At 41.9% G+C, this 19,756-nt stretch overlaps 2 protein-coding genes across 4 annotated transcripts in view; one reads left to right on the top strand and one right to left on the bottom strand.

Moving 5' to 3' along the window:
• SLC44A3 (solute carrier family 44 member 3) overlaps positions 1-8,111 on the top strand; it is a 215,791-nt gene extending 207,680 nt beyond the window's left edge. Inside the window, exon 17 of the transcript XR_008306035.1 lies at positions 285-8,111. The gene's annotated coding sequence lies outside the window, so the exon portion shown is untranslated. The remainder of the gene's footprint in view (positions 1-284) is intronic.
• A 273-nt stretch (positions 8,112-8,384) lies between these two features.
• Positions 8,385-19,756, bottom strand: part of CNN3 (calponin 3) — a 49,183-nt gene continuing 37,811 nt past the window's right edge. For 2 of the 3 annotated variants that reach the window (XM_053244994.1, XM_053244996.1), the window contains exons 2-7: positions 18,877-18,998; positions 17,018-17,099; positions 13,607-13,744; positions 12,977-13,093; positions 12,266-12,412; positions 8,385-9,528 (exon numbers count right to left, since the gene is read on the bottom strand). In XM_053244994.1, coding sequence (XP_053100969.1) covers positions 9,181-9,528; positions 12,266-12,412; positions 12,977-13,093; positions 13,607-13,744; positions 17,018-17,099; positions 18,877-18,998 — 954 coding nt within the window. In that variant the 3' untranslated portion in view covers positions 8,385-9,180. The remainder of the gene's footprint in view (positions 9,529-12,265; positions 12,413-12,976; positions 13,094-13,606; positions 13,745-17,017; positions 17,100-18,876; positions 18,999-19,756) is intronic. The other variant, XM_053244995.1, reaches the window with a different exon arrangement.

Here is a 19,756-nt window from a genome sequence, read left to right as displayed (position 1 = left end):
TGCTCTTCCCAGAGCGGCTCCATCCCCTGAGGGGAATATCTTCCAGTGCTCACACATCAAGTCTCCCATTCAAATGCAACCTCCCTGCTTAGCTACAGGGACAGTTCATGCTTGCTACCACAAGAACTCCTCTCCTCTCCTGCACATTTGTGCAACTGCAATTTCATGATAGTAGAACCATTGGAAATAATAGCTATACTATTGTACAACCAGCATTCTCTCCCCAGCATACATGCGGGGAGAGAATCACCAAGGAAGTCTAATACAGACATTTTGAATTTCAGAAGAGGAAACTTCTCCAAACTGAGGAGTATGGTGAAAAGAAAGCTGAAAGGGAAAATCAGGAGAGTCACTTCGCTCCAGAATGCATCGAGTTTACAATACTAGACACCCAGTTAGATTGTATACCCAAAAGGAGGAAAGGTACCACTAAGTCCAGAAGGATGTCAGCATGGCTAACAGGTAAAGTCAAGGAAGCCATAACAGGGAAGACTTCCTTCCGAAATTGGAAGGCCTGTCAAAATGAAGAGAACAAAAAGGAACACAAACTCTGGCAAAAGAAATGCAAGGTGACAATAAGGGAGGCGAAAAGAGAGTTTGAAGAACGTTTAGCCAAAAGTATCAAGGGGAATAACAAAAACTTCTTTAAATACATCAGATGCAGGAAACCTGCCAGGGAGGTGGTTGGACCATTAGACAATGAGGGAGTGAAAGGGATTATTAAGGAGTTTGCAGAGAAGCTAAATGAGTTCTTTGCGTCCATCTTCACAACAGAGGATACTGAGCATATGCCTGTTCCTGAACCAGACTTTTCAGGGATGGAGGCTAAAGAACAGAGATAGAAGAGACAAGAGATGATGATCTAAACTGTCTGGAAAAACTGAAAGCTAGCAAATCGCCAGGGTCGGATGGCATCCATCCAAGAATCCTCAAAGAACTCAAATGTGAAATTGCCGACCTTGCTAAAATATATAATTTATCCCTGCAATCAGGCTCTGTACTGGAGGACTGGAAAGTAGAAAATGTAACACTGGTTTTCAAAAAGGGATCCAAGGGCGATCTGGGAAATTACAGGCCAGTTAGCTAAATGTCCATTCCAGGAAAATTGATGGAAAACATCCTCAAGGATAAAATTGTAAAGAACATAGAAGAACAGGTCCTGCTGGGAGAGAACCAGCATGGCTTCTGCAAAGGGAAATCTTGCCTCACAAACCTTTTGGAGTTTTTTGAGAGTGTCAAGTGTGATCCAAACGGATAATGGTGATCCAGTTGACATAGTATACCTGGATTTCCAAAAAACTTTTGACAAAGTTCCTCATCAAAGACTCTTGAGAAAACTTAGCAGTCATGGGATAAGAGGACAAGTACTTGTGTAGATTGCTAACTGGTTGAAGGACAGAAAACAGAGGGTAGGTATAAATTGAGAGTTCTCACAATGGAGGGAAGTAAGAAGTGGGGTCCCCCAGGGATCTGTACTGAGACCGGTGCTTTTTAATTGATTCATAAATGATCTAGAAGTAGGGGTAAGCAGCGAGGTGGCTTAATTTGCAGATGATACCAAACTCTTTCGGATAGTGAAATCCAAAATGGATTGTGAGGAGCTCCAAAAGGATCTCTCCAAATTGAGTGAGTGGGCAACAAAATGGCAAATGTGGTTCAGTGTTGGAAATTGTAAAGTGATGCACATTGGGACGAAAAACCCCAACTTCAAGTATACGTTGATGGGATCTGAGCTGTCGGTGACTGACCAGGAGAGGGATCTTGGGGTCGTGGTGGTCCGCTCATTGAAAGTGTCGACTCAATGTGTGGCAGCTGTTAAAAAGGCCAGTTCCACACTAGGGATCATTAGGAAGGGGATTGAAAATAAAACTACTTATTATAATGCCCTTATACAGAACTATGGTGCAGCCACATCTGGAGTACTGTATACAATTCTGGTCACCACATCTAAAGAAGGACATTGTAGAACTGGAAAAGTTGCAGAAGAGGGCAACCAAGATGATCAGGGGCCTAGGGCACCTTTCTTATGAGGCAAGGCTGCAACACCTGGGGCATTTTTATTTAGAAAAAAGATGAATGTGGGACACATGATAGAGGTCTACAAAATCATGCATGGTGTGGCGAAAGTGGTTAGAGAGAAATTTTTCTCCCTCTCACATAACACTAGAACCAGGGGTCATTCCATTTTGGACGAATGAATGAAGGTACTTTTTCACACAAAACATAATCAGCTTTTTGAATTCTCTGCCACAAGATGTGGTGACAGCCAACAACCTGGATGGCTTTAAGAGGGGTTTGGAAAACTTCATGGAGGAGAGGCCTATTAACGGCTACTAGTCTGAAGGCTATAGGCCACCTCCAGCCTCAGAGGCAGGATGCCTCTGAGTGGCAGTTGCAGGGGAGTAACTGCAGGAGAGAGGGTATGCCTTCAACTCCTGCTGTAAGCTTCCAGTGACATCTGGTGGGCCACTGTGTGAAACAGGGTACTGGACTAGATGGGCTTTGGGCCTGATCTAGCAGGGCAGTTCTTATGTTCTTAACCATAGTTGTACTATTTTTGCATGTGCACAAGGGTGCAAATGCATGCATGCTGTCTTATGTGCATGGAGTTCGCGCAGTATGTCAGCCACTGTTTGGGGTGTGCACAGACTGTGGTTCGAGGTCCAGTCCGAATTTGGATCGGTCCACAGAACTGGTTTGTTTTGGTCTGGCCGAACTGCAAACCAGTCCGGTGGTCCGAGAGAGCATATGGGGTGGTGGAGGGAGCGGCATCTTTAAAAATAAAGACGCAGGTCCTTACCAGCGTGACAGCCACTCCAGGCAGTTTCCTGTTGCAACGGTGCTCCCCTCTTCAGCCCGTGCGCGGCTGTGGTGTGGCTCCCTCATTCACCTTGCCTCCGTGCATGTATGGAGGCCATTTGTGTGGTCACAACACCATGCAATTCGGACTGGACCTCGAACTGCAATCCAAGCCGACTCCGTATCATGACATACCACACAAACTTCCATGCACGCAAGTCAGCGTGCATGCATTTGCACAAGTATACTCTTGTGCACATGCACAAATTCCACAACCATGGTCGTGCAATAGTATAGCTATTATTTCCAATGGTTCTACTAAAATGAAACGGCAGTTGCACAGTTTGTGTGTGCGCAAAATAGTGTACTTGTGCAACTGGATGTTGCTGTGTTAAAACAAGCACAGATGTTGATGCAGTTGGTCAACCACTGCTATGAAGGGTACTAGTAGGATTTTCAGGGCCCAGTACAGTGCAAACAGTTCCGCCTGCCCTGGAATCTACAGACCTGGTCAGCAGCACCATGCTGACCTCGCAAACGGCCTCTGTGGATGTGCAGAGGCCAGGTGAGTGACGGAGCAGGAAGCTGACTGGAGCAGCGGTCACGCTGGTAAGGACATGAGTCTTTATTTTAAAGGGGCCTCTCACCGGCACCGCCTCGAACTGCCGGACCAGTTTGAAGTGGACCAAACCAGTTCGGCAGGCCACAAACCTGTCTGAATTCAGACTGGACCTCGAACTGCAGTCCGTGCACACCCCTAGCCACTGTGCCCCTCTTTGAACTCTCTTAAATTTCAAGCAGCTGCTTGTGATAGATACTACATTGGTGGCTACCATAGAGAGAAGTAGCATATGGACCTTCCCTTGCACATCTCTGGATTCAAACAATTTGACTTGTGAAAAGGATTTGTCTGAAGTTATAAAAAGCAAAGTCAAGTCATACCTCTCTACTCTGTTGAAAAGGAAGGTATACAATGGATCAGGTTAGACAAAGATACAATTATAATCCAATGGTATGCTGGAAGACTAGGAAACTACTGAAATAAAAAACCAGGCCATACCTGAAATCCTCTTCTCGCAGTCTACACTGAAGGCACTTTTTGAATTCCTGGTTGATTTCAAGGGATGGCTACTGGATCGCAGACATTCCAAGGTGATTTGTTAATGGCCTCTGGGTTAAATTTCAGAAATTCTGGCTTGCATACTGCATAGGGCAACATGGGTGGCTTGCGTACTACCCGCAGCCTTCTGTACATGTAAACAGCTGTGAGGAGGCTATGCCACGAGGCAGCAGCCACCCTTCCTCATTGCCCATGGGCATCGCACTGTGCAACTGCATGCAGAGAGCACTCACTTCCAAGCTTTGCTGCCCTGCAGCACAGCCTCCTGGTAGCCATTTACACGGACAGAAGGGCGAGGGTGGTGCTCAAGGCCCTCACGTTCCCTTGCACTCTATGAAAGCCATTGCATTTTTACCTGTACCTCTTTTGAGCAATGTGGAACTCGTGTATGTGCCTATTGCCCTTGCTGCATGATAGCAAAACAGCTTATTCTAAACACTCTGTATGTGACATAATCGACTATAAGAAGTTCTACCATCTCTCATAATTAGTAGAATACTTTCCTACTCACTTTGAAAGCTGCCATTGCCTTAAATAGTGAAGTTGTAACTACTTTGGTAGCTTGATGAAAATGGTATTGTCTGGCAGGTAAATTTGGCCCCGACAAACTGTGAGGCCAAGTTAACTACTATTGCACTTCATTATCAAACTTTGACTGTCCTAAGTCTTGTACAGGGAGGAAAATTTTATTGAACCCAGTGGTATTTATAAGCTGTATTAGATTGGGATTCATTTGTTTATTGTTACATTTTTATACTCCCTTTCATTAAAACAATCTCAAGGCAGTTTGCAAAATATTTAAAACAATATAAGACTATAGAACCGTTACACAATAAAAATATTAAATCAGAATATAAAAATACAATCTAATTAAAAGTTTAAAAAACATTCACAGTAGGACTATAAAATATAGAGCAGCAGCAACAAAAACAACACTCATAGAAAAGCCTGGGTAAAAAGCCAAGATTCCCCTTGCTTTGTAAAAACTGCTGGAGAGTGGATGCCCACTGGGAAAGCATTCCAAAGTCTGGGGGCAATAACTGAGAAGGCCCTTCCCGGTGTGCACGACAGCCGAGCCTCCCTTATTGTCCACACATGGAGTAGAGCACCCCCCGGCCCCCCGCCAATGACCTCGTCAAGTGAAAAGAAATTTAAGGTCATTGCTCTAGCTTTTGTCCTTATTGCATGTCTATTGCTCTGGCACAGCTGGCCCACAAATGAGGCTGGGTAAGGCAGCTGTCTCAGGAAATGGATTGTCTCCACCAGATGTTGCGGAGAAAGCTAAAAGGAATTTAAAGGACTATTTTGAATTGAATTTAAACCAAGGAATGGATAACAAAATAGTTTGGATGCAGGAAATGCGGTTATGAGAGGTTTCTTCATACAACAAAATGCATATTTCAAAAAAAAAGATTGAAAAAAGAGGCACTATTGATGGAGATTTCTAAAAAAGAAAGCGAACTAATATGGGCTAAGGATAAGAAGAAGATTACTCAAGTCATTAAAATGCTTCAGCAACAACTTTCCATGTTAGTATTAAATGAGGTTGAACGGAACTTAAAATATGCAAAGCAAAAGTCATTTGAATTTGCAAACAAACCAGACAAGTTGTTAGCTTGGAAAATTAGAAATGAGAAAAATAATAAGTATATATCCAAGATACTAACAAAAAATGGGCTTTCTTATGATGAAAGGGAAATAAAAAGAGAATTCTTTAGATACTATTCTGAACTATACAAAGGAAATAAAGTAGAAGATATAAAAATTGACCAGTTTCTTAAGACACAAAATATTCCAAAACTTTCTAAGGAACACATAGAAACTATGAATGCACCGATATCAATAATGGAAATAACAGAAGTAATAAATCAAAGCAAGGCTAATAAGGCGCCAGGACCCGACGGCCTATCAGCTTCATACTACAAATCATTTAAGGATCAAATACTACAGCCTTTGCAATGGACTATGAATGATATTTTGCAAAAAGGGATTATGCTGGAGTCTTGGAAGTACGCCAATATTGCAGTAATTCCAAAACCGGATCAAGATTTAACACAAGTCAAGAATTATAGGCCAATCTCACTCTTAAACAACGACTATAAACTTTTTGCTGCCATTTTGGCAAGGAAAATGAAGGCTATACTAAGACTGTTTATTCATGAAGATCAAGCAGGCTTTTTGCCAAAACGGCAATTAAGAGATAATGTGAGAACTGTTTTGAATGTATTGGAGTATTATGAAAAACACAATGATAAACAGATAGCCATGATTTTTCTGGACGCAGAGAAAGCTTTTGACAATGTCTCCTGGCAGTTCATGTGGAGATTATTCGATGCAATGGGAGTTGGTAATAATTTCAGTAGGGCTATTAAGACAATTTATTCGGAGCAATATGCTAAAATTATTGTAAATGGGGAATTATCAGACAATTGCAAAATACAGAAAGGAACTAGACAAGGATGTCCACTTTCCCCATTACTTTTTATATTAGTACTGGAAGTGCTCTGTAGAAGTATTAGAGAAGATGATCAATTACAAGGCCCAAAAATTGGGAAACAAGAATACAAACTAAAAGCCTTTGCGGATGATGTAGTGGTGTTTTTTTAGAAAATCCATTGGAGAAGATTGGAAGACTCTTGGAAAAAATGCAACAATTTGGCCAACTAGCTGGGTTTTATATAAATAAGATTAAAACAAAGGTATTGACAAAAAAATATGGATCAGAGATCGAAGGACAGACTTTTTGAAATAAGTGAACTGAAAGTGGAGAAAAAAAATTAAATATTTGGGCGTCTGGTTGTCAAACAATAACTCCTTGTTGTTTTCAAATAACTATATTAAAATATGGAATACAGTAAAAATTGACTTGCAAAGATGGTATAGAATGAAATTGTCTTTAATGCGAAGAATCTCAGTTGTGAAAATGAATGTTTTACTTAAAATGTTGTTTCTTTTTAAGACTATTCCTGTAATTAATACTTTAACTTGTTTTAAGCAATGGCAAAAGGACATTGGCTGTAAGTTGAAAAATCTAAATGAGGTACAAAATTTTGTTAGTAATTGGTTTCAGTACCATCAGTTAAATGAAGTTTTAAAGAAGGATGTCAAACTTGGATTTGAGGATCAAATGTCAAGATTTGAGAAGGAGCTATGTGAAAATGATGAAAAATTAGTGTCTAAGATGTATAAGCTGTTGCTTTTGGAGGAGACAAGAGATGAAGTGGTTAAAACGTCTATGATAAAATGCGCTCAAGACGTGGGTCATAATATAGATATGGCAGCTTGGGAAAAATTATGGAAAACTGATTTAAAGTTCACTGCATGTTACACTTTAAAAGAAAATTATTATAAGATGATGTATAGGTGGTATTTGACGCCTAAAAAACTGGCGATAATGTATAAAAATGTTTCAAACAAATGTTGGAAATGTGGACATTGTGAAGGAACTTTTTTTCATATGTGGTGGTCTTGTAGGAAGGCAAAGGCTTTTTGGGACATGATATATAATGAGTTTAAAAATTTTTTTTAAATGACATTTCCTAAGAGCCCAGAATCCTTCCTGCTGGGAATAATGCAAGGAGAGTTTCCCACAAGAAATTTAACATTCTTCATGTATGCAACCATGGCGGCCAGAATACTATACGCACAGAAATGGAAGGATAATGAACTGCCCTCAAAAGAAGATTGGCTGATAAAAATTTTGGAATATGCGGAGATGGCAAAACTTACAGTACTGATAAGAGATCAAAATTTGGAAACCATTCTTACTGTACTTAAATAACTATTTTCCTAATATTGATTTTTCAACTGGGTTTGAAATTTAGCAATATTAGCAGGTTGAGTAGAGTAAAATCGAGTTTGGTAAGGTATAGGATATATGTTTTGAATTACTATAGCAAGAGTTAATTGTGTAATTAGTGATTTGCGCTGATTAGTGAGCTGGAAGTGAGCTGGAAGTCAATTTTCTGTTTAATGTGTGATGTAATGAGATTCTTAAGATATTGTTAAAATCAATAAAAATTTAAAGCAAAAAAAAAAAAAAGGAAATGGATTGGTGAATGTGGCAGATTGCCTAGTGGTTGCCTCCACCAACTCACGGCCTCCCTTCAAGCCTCATCTAGTGGTGAGTACACACCGGCTGCAACACACACACACCATTTGTCTCGTCCCACCCTGCTGTTTTAAAAGGCAGAGGGCAGTGTGGGCTGGCAGGAAGCGTTTTTCAAGAAGTTCTTGCTGCTGCCTTCTGCCTTTTGGAAACGCAAGGTGGGGCGAGATGGGGAAGGAGCAGGAACGGTGGCAGTGGCTGCTTCTGTCCCTACCACCACCAGGTAAGGGGAGATGGGGGTGGAAGGAGCAGCTCTTCACTTCATCTCGGGGGGCTAGCACTTTGACATTTGCTAGAATATAAAAAAAATGTTTTTGTAGTTAGTATTGTATTGAATAACTCAAGCTATCACAGGCCTTCAAGAAACACATTTATTTATAAAAAATACAACAGGATCAGTTTATGATGAGAAATGTGGCAATAAATACAATTCAAAGAAAAGGCAATTCTACATGGATACATTATGGCACAGAAAATAAAAGTCAATGTACGATCAAGAAATGGGGACTTCTGTGGGCTCAGACCTTTTTCAAGGCTCTCTCTTGAGAAAGACAGCTCTTTCTAGAAGTTTGGTCAATTTAGAAATTGGAATGGAACACACACAATCACAAATGCACATTTATTATGTCTACTGTGACTTCAGAGGTTAGCAAGCAAGTCCTGAAGAAACAACGAAATTTTTTAAAGTAATAAGCCACAACCTCAATTTTGGTGGCGTGGTCCACAATTAACATTATGCACAAAAGTCTTTTACAGTCTTCCACAGAATGGAACTGTAAATTTAAAAGTTTAAAAAAAAAATCAAGGCTTGATATGGTATGTAAAATGCCTATTTCAGAACAAGATTGTAAAAAAATGCATAGGTTTTTTTTAATTATTAAAAGACTTGGCTGTATAAGAGAACTCCCCTTTCACAGTATTCCTTTTTACTTCATATGCAGTTATTGGTTATGCTGTAGACTGCAACTGTTACAGCACTAAAGGCAACTAGAGAGGGAAAGGGCAGAGAAAGGAAAAAGGAATGTTATGTAAGGCAATATTTCCTTAGGTACATGAAGCATAATATGTAAAGAAGACGGGTAACAATTCCACAAGGCTAGTTTCGTTCTTACTGAATAAAATAATAAACTAATACTGAGCTTTTGAGGCAAACCTAATAATCAATGCCCTGGTCGCTGTACTGACCGTGGTAATCTCTCTGATAGTCATCTTGGTACTCGCCGTGATATTCATCTGGATATTCTGCCTGGTAATCACTATCACTGATTTCCGAGCCGTTAGTTCCTGTTCCTTGGCTTCCATTGTGAATGACGGGTTCTGTTGGGGCAGCACAATACTTAGGGTCGTACACTTGCCGTCCAAGCCCATACACGCTCATTCCCTTCTGGGAAGCCACTTTGTTGGTGCCCATTTGTAGTGAAATAGTAGTGTTGTCCATGGGTTGTAATGTGAGCTTCTGGTCATAAATATCTCGCCTGGTCCCTGGTGCAAGCATTCCCGCCTAAAAACAAACATAATTTTCAGTTGCCAGCTTGAGGCATTTTTAATAATAAGATGAATCCAGAAGACATATGGATGAAAAATCTGCCAGGCACTGGCTAGCTGCTCAGCATGAAAAGTAAATATCTCAAGGAAGATTCAGCAAGCAAGACACTTCTTAAATATTCTTCTCCTCTCTTTGCAAACTCACTCTGTGTGAAGCACCATGTCCATGGAAGGTGCAATATCAATAATGACAATCCTGCTTATACTACTAGGAAGAGTACTTGGTGCATGCTGAGGTTCTTTATCATTTTGTACCTGCCTTGTAAAGATTAAAAGGGATGTTTCTTTCCTAACTGATTATAAGCAGGGAGAAGGATTCGCTTCAGCCTCTTCTGTTATGCTTCATACAACCCTCTTCTAGGAAGAAATTAAGTTCTTTATAGAGCTGCTGCAGTCCCGTCCCCTAATTGATGAGCTAAGCATGGATTTGGACTTTATTATTTATATATTTTTAAACAATGATATCCTCTTTGAAGAAATTCAAGGTGGCTTACAGAACAAAATTTTTTAAAAACATAGTAATATAAAACACAGAACAACAAAAACAGAGGGCGGGGGAGCGAACGGCTAACAAGCTCGGGGAATGGCAGCTGGAAAAGGTGGGGGGTCAGAGGTGACAAGTCAGACTTCCCAGGGCAGCAGAGAGTTCCGTAGGGGAGGGCAGCCACTGAGAAGGCCCTGCCTTGTGTAGTCACACAACACACCTCCAAGCAAGGAGGGACCTGCAAGAGGGCCGCACAGGATACGCTCAGGAGAGATTCCTTCAGGAAGTCCATCATGTACCTCGGTCCCAAGGGTTTGTTTAGGGTTTTAAAGGTTAAAAGCAGCATCTTGAATTGTGCCTGGAACTAGTGCAACTGAAAAAGAGCTTGTTGTACATCCATGTTCTGAGGGTCTCATAGAAGTCAAGACCCTTTGCTTTTTGGACCAGCTGCTTTTTGGACCTTCAAAAAGCTTTTCAAGGGCAGCCCTACATAGAATGTAATCCAGTTGAGATGTCATGGGAAACCATGTCCAGATCTGACTGAAATGGGCTAGGGATGTGCACAAATTGATTTTTTAAAAATTTGATTTGTGCCCAAATCAAATCACCCCTGATTTGTTTTGTGTCCAAATCTGTCCCCCACCCCCGAATCACCCCAGTTTTGATTTGGATTGGATTTGGATTGATTCAGACCACTTATAAAGGTCCTAGGGGCACCAAATTTGGTTGGTGGGTAGGTCCCCACGGTTGCCACCTGCCACCCAAATTTCAAGCCAGTGGGGCACTTGGTTGATTTTTATGGGTTTTTTAAAAGGTTTTTAATTATTTTGTATATTTCTGCCATAGGAAATAACAAGAATTGAAACTCACCCTATCCTAACCCTAACATGGATCACCAGCTTTAATTTAAAAAAAAAAAAAAACTAAGCTCTAGCCCTTGTAAAAGTGGGAAAGTGGAGTTATGGAGCAAACTGCACGGTCACTATTTTTCAAGTTTTTGGATTCTTTGGTGTATAATAACTTTTCTTCATAATCCCTATGAGGATTCATTTCACACCTTCATTTCTTCTGTTCATTTTGACTGTCATTGGACAGTGCCAACTGTCAACTGCCATGTGTCTACTACATCACACACACACACCCTGGGGTACTAAATTTATTTTTAAGGAATTTTTGAAGTGTTTAGATTCCTTAGTGTCTTCACTACCCACCTTCATTTCTTCTGTATGGTTTGACCCCAATGCTTTGCAGGTAGGGATGGGGAATTAGTGGCATCCCATGTGCCAACTACTCCCCAACCCGCAAGCCACTGGGTACTCAGTTTATATTTTAGAAATTTTTGAGGTGTTTAGACTCTTTGGTGTGTAATGACTCCCCATAGGGATTCATTATGAGAAAAGGTTATTAGACACCAAAGAGTCTATTACTTGAAAAAAAATTCTAGAACATAAAGGGGGTGTAGTTGGCACTGTCCAACGACAGTCAAAATGAATAGAAGAAATGAAGGTGCGTAATGAATTCTCATAGGGATTCATTGAGGAAAAGTTATTATACACCAAAGAATCCAAACACTAAAAAATAGTAATAATAAAATAGTGACCACAGATTTTGCTCCATAACTGCACTTCTACAAGGGCTAGAGCTTAGCTTAAAAAAAGAAAAGAAAGCAAGCTGGAAATCTAGGGAAATTAATAGGAGAAATCCGAATCTCAGATCAATTCGAATCTGGCACAATTCGATTTGGATCTGAATCTAGCCAATGGACCATAGGGGTAATTTGTTCTGTCTCCAAATTGCCCAAATCAGCTAGATTCTGGTACAAATCAATTTGTACCTGAATCGATTCATATTCCTTAAAATAGGCACAGCTGCTGCACCAGTTGAAACTAGGTAATAGTCCCCCAGGCCACGGCTGATACTCTGGCATCCCGGTGCAGCTCTGGGTCCAAGAGAACTCCAAAGTGCTTAACGTCTCCCTTCATGGGGAGCACAATCCCATCAAGAACAAATTGATAAACCACTGCCAAGTCAGCACTTTTCTTGACCAGGAGAGCTTCTGTCTTGCCCAGATTTGATTTGATTTAATTTTGTGAGTCCTTCATAATCTTTTGAAATGTTACTTGTCGCCCAAACAATATCTTACTCTGTTTAACAGTGTCTTCAATACTGAAACAATGTTAAATAGTTTAATCTGAAAACTTTTACTCACCTGGCTGGCTCCTTTGTTCGTACCCATCTGCAGGCTAATTGTTGTCTGGTCAAACGGTTTATCAGTTTGCATCTTTGGATCATAGAGATGTCTCCTAGTTCCATAGGCAGTCATCCCTGCCTGGCTGGCACATTTGTTGGTTCCCATCTAAAAAGATAGTGCAAAAGAAAGTTATAAATTAGACTAAGTGCTGTCCTAGAGCCACCTAATGGCGCAGCAGGGAAGTAACTTGCCTAAGGAGCAAGAGGTTGCCGGTTCAAATTCCCACTGGTATGTTCCCCAGACTATGGGAAACACCTATATCGGGCAGCAGCGATACAGGAAGATGCTGAAAGGCATCATCTCATACTGTGCGGGAGGAGGCAATGGTAAACCCCTCCTGTATTCTACCAAAGAAAACCACAGGGCTCTGTGGTTACCAGGAGTCGACACTGACTTGGCACAACTTTTCGTGCTGGCCTAAAAGTTACAGTCACCATAGAGAGGCAGAAGCAGCTGCTCCACATGAGTAGAATGGCTTGTGGACTTCATCCACCATCAAGGAGAGTTCTACAGAAAATATGTGGCAGTGACATGGAGATTCTCCATGCAACGGGAACAGTCTACATAGCAAAGTAATTCATTTTAATAAACTGCAGTAAATTCTTATCCATTACATCTTTAAAATTTTCCTTGAATAATGATTTTGTGAATTTTACCTTTTCTGCTTACCTGCAAACCAATCACGCTTTGTCCAGCCTTGAGTTTTCCTGCATCAAAACTCCTTGCTTGTTTTTCTGCATATTTGACACCAATATCAATTGTAGTATGAAAACCTTTGGTTTTTGCCTAGAAGACAGTATAACAGTCAGCATTTCTAGCATACATTTTTTGCCACAGGAATAAGAATACTCTATCCAGTACAGCCTTTCTTAGGTGTCCTTTGGGCATCCATGATTTAATAACTCCATACCAAGACTGTTGTTGTTCTTCAAACCATCAAGTGGATCTTTAACAGAGTACAGTTTTGACTATTAGCTATATGGCAACAGAAGTAGAAAATGAGTGACATTGCACAACTATTGTGCAAGCCTTGAGTTTCATTGTTTGATCTAAGACAGCTGTCATGCGAATAGAGACTCAATCCATGGAATTTCATGGCATGCCTAGTACATGCATTTTATACATGAAGAGAAAGGGCAGATCATTTTGCATAATAAATAGACAAGAATGGTAAAGCACGATCTATTGTTTACTGAAAAGTTCTATTAAAAGTATTATTAATTATGATTTCCATGATAAGGTATACATCCAAATAGATCACTTTTATCCATTAGATTGCAGATGAAAATATGTATTTACCAGGCCTGCTAGTGCTACCAGTGATGTCTGGACCTGGGTCATATTTCCATTCTCAAAGAGATCATTTGCTTCAAAAATATCATGCGGTTTCATGCCATATTGTTGTATGGCCTTGATAAAATTCCCAATGTTCTCCAGCTAAAATGAAACAAAAGCAGGAAGTCATTATTTTTGGGCTTGTTATTTTGTTTTCCCATGTGTGTACTTGCAGCAGAATTAAATGTTACGCGGAAATGTATGTAACAGTCCTGGATGTATGCTTTAGGTTAGGAAATGAAGTAGAGACATGGCAGGACAGAAAACTTTGCAATGCGAAAAATGGCAGAGGACGAGTACTAATATGCTGGAAGAGAAGAAGAAAAGGACCAAACGTGTTGAAAAAGCTGCTTAATGGGATAATTAAACAAATGTTTGATGCACATCAGGCATTAAACTTTTCTTCCAAGACAACAACCATCGTCTTTTTAAAAATCATCTCATTAAGCAGCTTTTTCAGCACCTTAGGTCTTTACATTCCTCCTTTTGGATTATTTAACCCTTTCCCTGCAGTCTTAATTTTATATTGCCCAGATTTGTCCAAATGATCATTGCAATGAAAAATCATTCTAGTTCCCAGCTAGTACATACCAGCAATTGTTTCAAACCAGTTTTCAAAGTGTGGGGCCAATTTTCCTAAGGAGGCACAAGCTCTTCCACAACATCTCCCATGATTTGACAGGTTGAAACTTCATGTGGTGGCCATGAGGTGTGCCCATCTACTGGCCTTTAATATGCAGGCGCAGTGGGGAAGTAACTTGCCTAGGGAGGAAGAGGTTGCTGGTTCAAATCCCCGCTGGTATGTTTCCCAGACTATGGGAAACACCTATTTTGGGCAGCAGCAATATAGGAAGATGCTGAAAGGCATCATCTCATACTGTGTAGGAGATGGCAATTAGGGGTGTGCGTGGCTCGGAGTCCCCCCCCCATTTGGCGGGGGGGGACTGTGACTTTAAGTGGGGGGGGGTGGTAGTACTTACCCCCCCCCACGCGCTTCCCCCTCCGGCGCTGTTCCTTTTTAAAATCTTCTTGGGGCGGCAGAGCTCCTCTCTGCTGCCCCTGCCCCCGCCGTCATTTGAAAAGCTTTAACAGAGACAAGTGCTAGCGGCGCACATGCGCCCTGCGCGGTGTGCGTGCTCATCTCTGTTAAAGCTTTTCAAAAGACGGTGGGGGCAGGGGCAGCAGAGAAGAGCTCTGCCGCCCCAAGAAGATTTTTAAAAGGAACAGCGCCGGAAGGGGAAGCGCGGCGGGGGGGGGTACTACCCCCCACCCAGCCAGACCGCCGGACCTCCGGACCAGTCTGGCGGTTTGGTCTATCATGCCGGACCAAAACCATGCACACTCCTAATGGCAATGGTAAACACCTCCTGTATTCTACTAAAGAAAACCACAGGGTTCTGTGGGTGCCAGGAGTTGATACTGACTAGACAGCACAGCTTTATTTTTACTGTTCTCACCATGATAATTGTGTCCATAATGAATTAAATTAATCTAGCAGTACTGGAAGCTAACGGGGGAAAATTCTTATTTAGGAGGTGGGAAGTTGTATGTTTCTGTTCTTGTATTCCCACAGGTTTCCTTCTTTGGAAAGTGGGTAGAGTCAGAGTCTTTGGGCTATGAAAAATTGAATGTATGCCTAGTTCTAACAATGGAAAGAAAAATAGAAAAACATACCAAGAGGCAAAGATTTATTTTACGCATTTCCTAATTTCTACAGGTTTTGCCTACCTCCTTGATATTCTACTCCCATACAAATCTCCAGGTATGGCATCTTCAATAGTACTCTAATGATCAAAGAAGAAACCTCCTACTATTAAGAGAGTTGGTGTAATACATTGGCTAAGACACTGAGCTATGAATCAGGGAGACCCTTACCTCTGCCCTAAACTCACAAGGTGGCCTTTAAAAAGCCATTCCCTCTCAGCCTCAGCTCTTCATATGCAATATGAGAATAATCTATCTATCTATCTATCTATCTGTCTGTCTATCTATCTATCTAATTCTCTAAGACGTACTTGTGGCTAATCCCGTGTGTGGCAGCTCTCGTTAGAGTTTGCAACCAGAAGCACCTGATTGGGCAGTGGGGATTCCATATACAGCTAGGGAGGAGGAGCCTGTGAGAGTAGAAGCACCATAGTGATTGGGCAGTGAGGATTTCATATGCAGATAGGGAGAAAGAGCCTGTGGCACCATGGTGATTGGGCAGTGGGGATTCCATATGTAGATAGGGAGGAGGAGCCTGTGATGCTTAAGGTCAGTTGGAATGTACCTGTTACTGGTCAGAAGATGTTCTTGATTGTAGAGGAGAGGAATCTATATATATAAAAGGATAGTGGGAAAGGGTCTGCGAAAAGAAAGTTGTGAGGGAGGAAAGTGCCGCTTCAGGGGAAGGAGGCTGGCATTGTGTGAATTAGATGAGGCAACAAGATGAACAAGATCTGTTAACTCAGGAAGAGAGAGAGAGAGAGAGAGAGAAGGGAGGAGAGGAAAGACACAGGGGGAGAGCGAGTGGAGGAGAGAGAAAGAGAGAAAAAGAAGGGAGGGAAAGAAAGAAGGAAGGGCGAGGGACAGGCCCGAGCCTGTCAGCAGCCTGAGAGGAATGAGTGCAGCCTGAGGGGGATGAGTGGCTATGGCGGCAGCAAGGAATGGCCCAATCAACCACTGTTGCTGTTTGGGTTTACTGAGGTCATTGGTGGAGGGAGGCAGGCAGGCAAAGGACAGGCCTGGGCCTGTCAGCAGCCTGAGGGGAATGAGCGGCCATGGTGGTGGCGGTAGCAAGGAAGGGCCTGGTCAACCACTGCTGCTGCTGCTCATGTGGGGAGGAGCAGGAGTGGGGCTCAGGTGAGGAGGTCTCTGGGGATAGGGGGTTGCAGTTTAGCCAATAGGTGCCAGCAATGCTGCAGCCGCAATCAAGAGTGGTAAGCGGAGTGGAGTAAAGGGATGGAGGAGTGACCAAGAGGGGTGAGGAGGAAGGAAGCAACGGGATGGAGGAGAAGGCGCAGCAGGAGTGTGGCTCAGGTGAGGGTGGAGAGATCTCTGAGATGAGGGGGGCTGTGGCAGGGGGTGAGGGGAGCAATCAAGTACTAGCACGCAGATGCTCTGCATGGGTTAAGCTAGTACTACTTATTTATATTACAGGGTTGTTTATGGATTGCAACATGTGAAGCACTTTGCACACTCTCAAAAGCACCATACAAACACTAGGCCATTTTACCTTAATCGACAAACAATTTATTCTGTCAAGCAATAAATCCTTAAAGGTTAAAGTGCTGAAGGCCTTCTTGTGATAATCACTGTCTATTAAGTTTTAATCAATACATTTTGTTGCTCCTTCAAAAGGAGACACAACAATCTTTGAAAACAATATTGAAATACCTGGTGCCAGTTTACCTGATGCCAGTTTAGTTTGGACTGATTGATTTTCTTCACTGATCCTGGCTGAAGTTTGTTGATAAGTCTGCAAGAAATAAAGGTCCCCCTTCTTTTAAACACAACCAGCAGCTATTTTAATATCCATATTTTACTTACACAGAAAAGCTTATTTTAGGATCAGTTTATTTTATTTATTTATTCAATTTATATACTGCCCTTACTAAAGTGGCTCAGTCAACAACATATAATAAAACAATTAAAATAAAATAAAAGTTTAAACCTTATTAAAACTATTAAAATTAAAAATAGATTTATTTTTTGAAGCAAGGCTAAAAAGAGTGTTTAAGGCTCTCCAGAAGGCCCCCAAGGAAGATAATCCTTTTATATCCATGAGGAGTGCATTCCACAACGTGACAACTGAGAAGTCACAATCCCAGGTCTCCACCAGATGAACTGGTGGCACCTGAATACAGACCCCTCCTGACGATCTTAATGAGTGATGGGGATTTTGTAGATAAAGTAAAGCCATTCAGGGCTTTAAAAGGTAATAACCAGCAGTGTTCCCTCTAACAGGGATTCTCAGATGTTGTTGACTACAACTCCCATAATCCCCAAGCAAAAGCCATTGAAGCTGGGGATTCTGGGAGTTGCAGACAACAATATCTGGGAATCCCTGTTAGAGGGAACACTGACAATCAGCACTTTGTAGTTTGCCCACAAACATACTGGGCAAATCATTTGTCCAAGATATAACAAAAAATAGTTTTGTCATATGCTATAGAAAGCTGTTGCCTGAGAAACAGCTTTTGGGTGTGCAGAACTGGTTAAAGAGTTGTTTGGATTCTACATCTGGTTTAGAAACAGGATAAAGAAGAGAACTCCGCCCCCTTTGCTAGTTGAAACCAGCATCTTTACTATTATGCAACTTCTACTTGTTTCAATAGGGCTTTGGCAGAAGAAGTTCCTCCTTGATGAGTTGTCTCCCTCAGTGTTGCCTAGAATGCTGGAATTCAGCTGGTAGTTTGGGACCCAGCAATTTGTAGCCATATCCAGCCCTAACACAGTGTTTCTCCAGTGGCTGTTGCTGAGGTGTCCCCTGTGTTTCATTTTACGCTGTAAGCCATCCTGGGACAGGGAATCATCTTACCTTTTTCTATGTTGACTGCTTACAAACTTTTTTTTTGGTTGAAAAGCAGTATATTAAAATAATAATGATGATTATAAATGACAACAATAACAACAATATATCTAGTAGTGCCAAGGGGAATCACACCACGGACACCACCACTATCTTCTTTATATATATATTTCACTAAGGTGTACCCGTGGCTAATTCCATGTGTGGCAGCTCTCGTGAGAGTTCGCAAGAGAGCTTCCGGGAGTAGAAGAGGAAAGCAGCAGAAGTAGTGCTGGCTGGGCGGGTGGACTAGCGGGAAGAAAACGGCGGTGGCTGGCCAGGGGAAGAAAGCGGCAGCTAGCTGGGGAACCAAGCGGCAGCCGCTCAAGGAAGAAGGCAGCAGCCGCCAGCTGGCCGGGGGAATAAAGCAGCAGCCAGCTGGGGAAGAAAGCAGTGGGAGGGCAGAAGAAAGCGGTGGCTGGCGGGCCTGCAGACGGGGGGTTGAGAATGGCGGGGAACTAGAGGCGCAGATGCTCTGCGCCTGGCCCAGCTAGTTATTCCTATTTCTGCATCTGCCAAATCTCTCTTTTTTGTAGAACATTTAAAAAATACAGGAACCCTGCTCCCCTTTATAAAAGAACATCCTAAAAAGAAAAGGAGAACAATGGGGTAATGGTTTAAAAAACAGAAATAGAAGATGTCCCCATATTGCAATGTGAAATTAAAAGGAAACTACATTGCTTACTCGCACAGTATGATGCCATCCTTTAAACCCAACTGGAAGTTTGCCCCAATGCTCATGCCAGTAACTTCTTCAATCCAGTTGCGGAGATCCTCTTCTATCTGTGGATCATATTTCAATGCAATCTGCAACACAAAGTAATATAATATGTTTAATGGAGACTCCAATTTTAAAAGAGATTACTAGGCAATGTTAATTAATGAAGACATCTGGACAATGGTAACTCAGGCATTTTCACTGATTTATCTAAAATATTAAATAGCTAAATATTTAAGTTTTCTCTGAACACATATGGCAATTTTCAATTTAACGAAACTAAAAGGGGTTTCTCCAAAAAAAGATTTAGGATCATGTAATCCAAATCCTATGCATGTTTACTCAGAAGGAGGTCTCACTGGCTTACATCCTATCAAAGCACACCTGCAAAGAGGGCCTGTGGGAACACAACTGGGGCTCAGACGCAACTCTCCCAGTCCCTCTACACTTGTGCTGTTGTTTTGCAAGCAGGTGAAATAACATCCCTGCTCTGTCGGTGCTCCAGAAGCAAACTGGAAGAGAGGAAACCTGTCACTCGTGTTTCCTCTCTCCTAGTTTGTTTCTGGAGCATAGGCAGAGTGGGGACCCCAGCTACAGTCCCTCTTTACACAAGTAGCAAAGCACTTGAAGCAGCAGGCATTACAGGGGAGTGGGAGGAACATGAGTGCTGGTCCGTGTGCCTACGGTGTTCTAAGCATGTTGCACAATGGAACAAGTGGGAACTTGGTGTCTAGTGCTCTCTCTTCCACACGAAGCCCTCTGTCACCACGGAAACAAAACACAGACCCCTTTTATTTAGTTAGTTGGTTCATTAGTAAATCCAATTAGTTATGAGTCACTGGACTGG

Source organism: Hemicordylus capensis, chromosome 4 (genome assembly GCF_027244095.1).
Source record: "Hemicordylus capensis ecotype Gifberg chromosome 4, rHemCap1.1.pri, whole genome shotgun sequence".
Taxonomy (NCBI): domain Eukaryota; kingdom Metazoa; phylum Chordata; class Lepidosauria; order Squamata; family Cordylidae; genus Hemicordylus; species Hemicordylus capensis.
The sequence above is the reverse complement of the archived record's forward strand: the minus strand, read 5'-3'. Positions and strand labels throughout refer to the sequence as shown.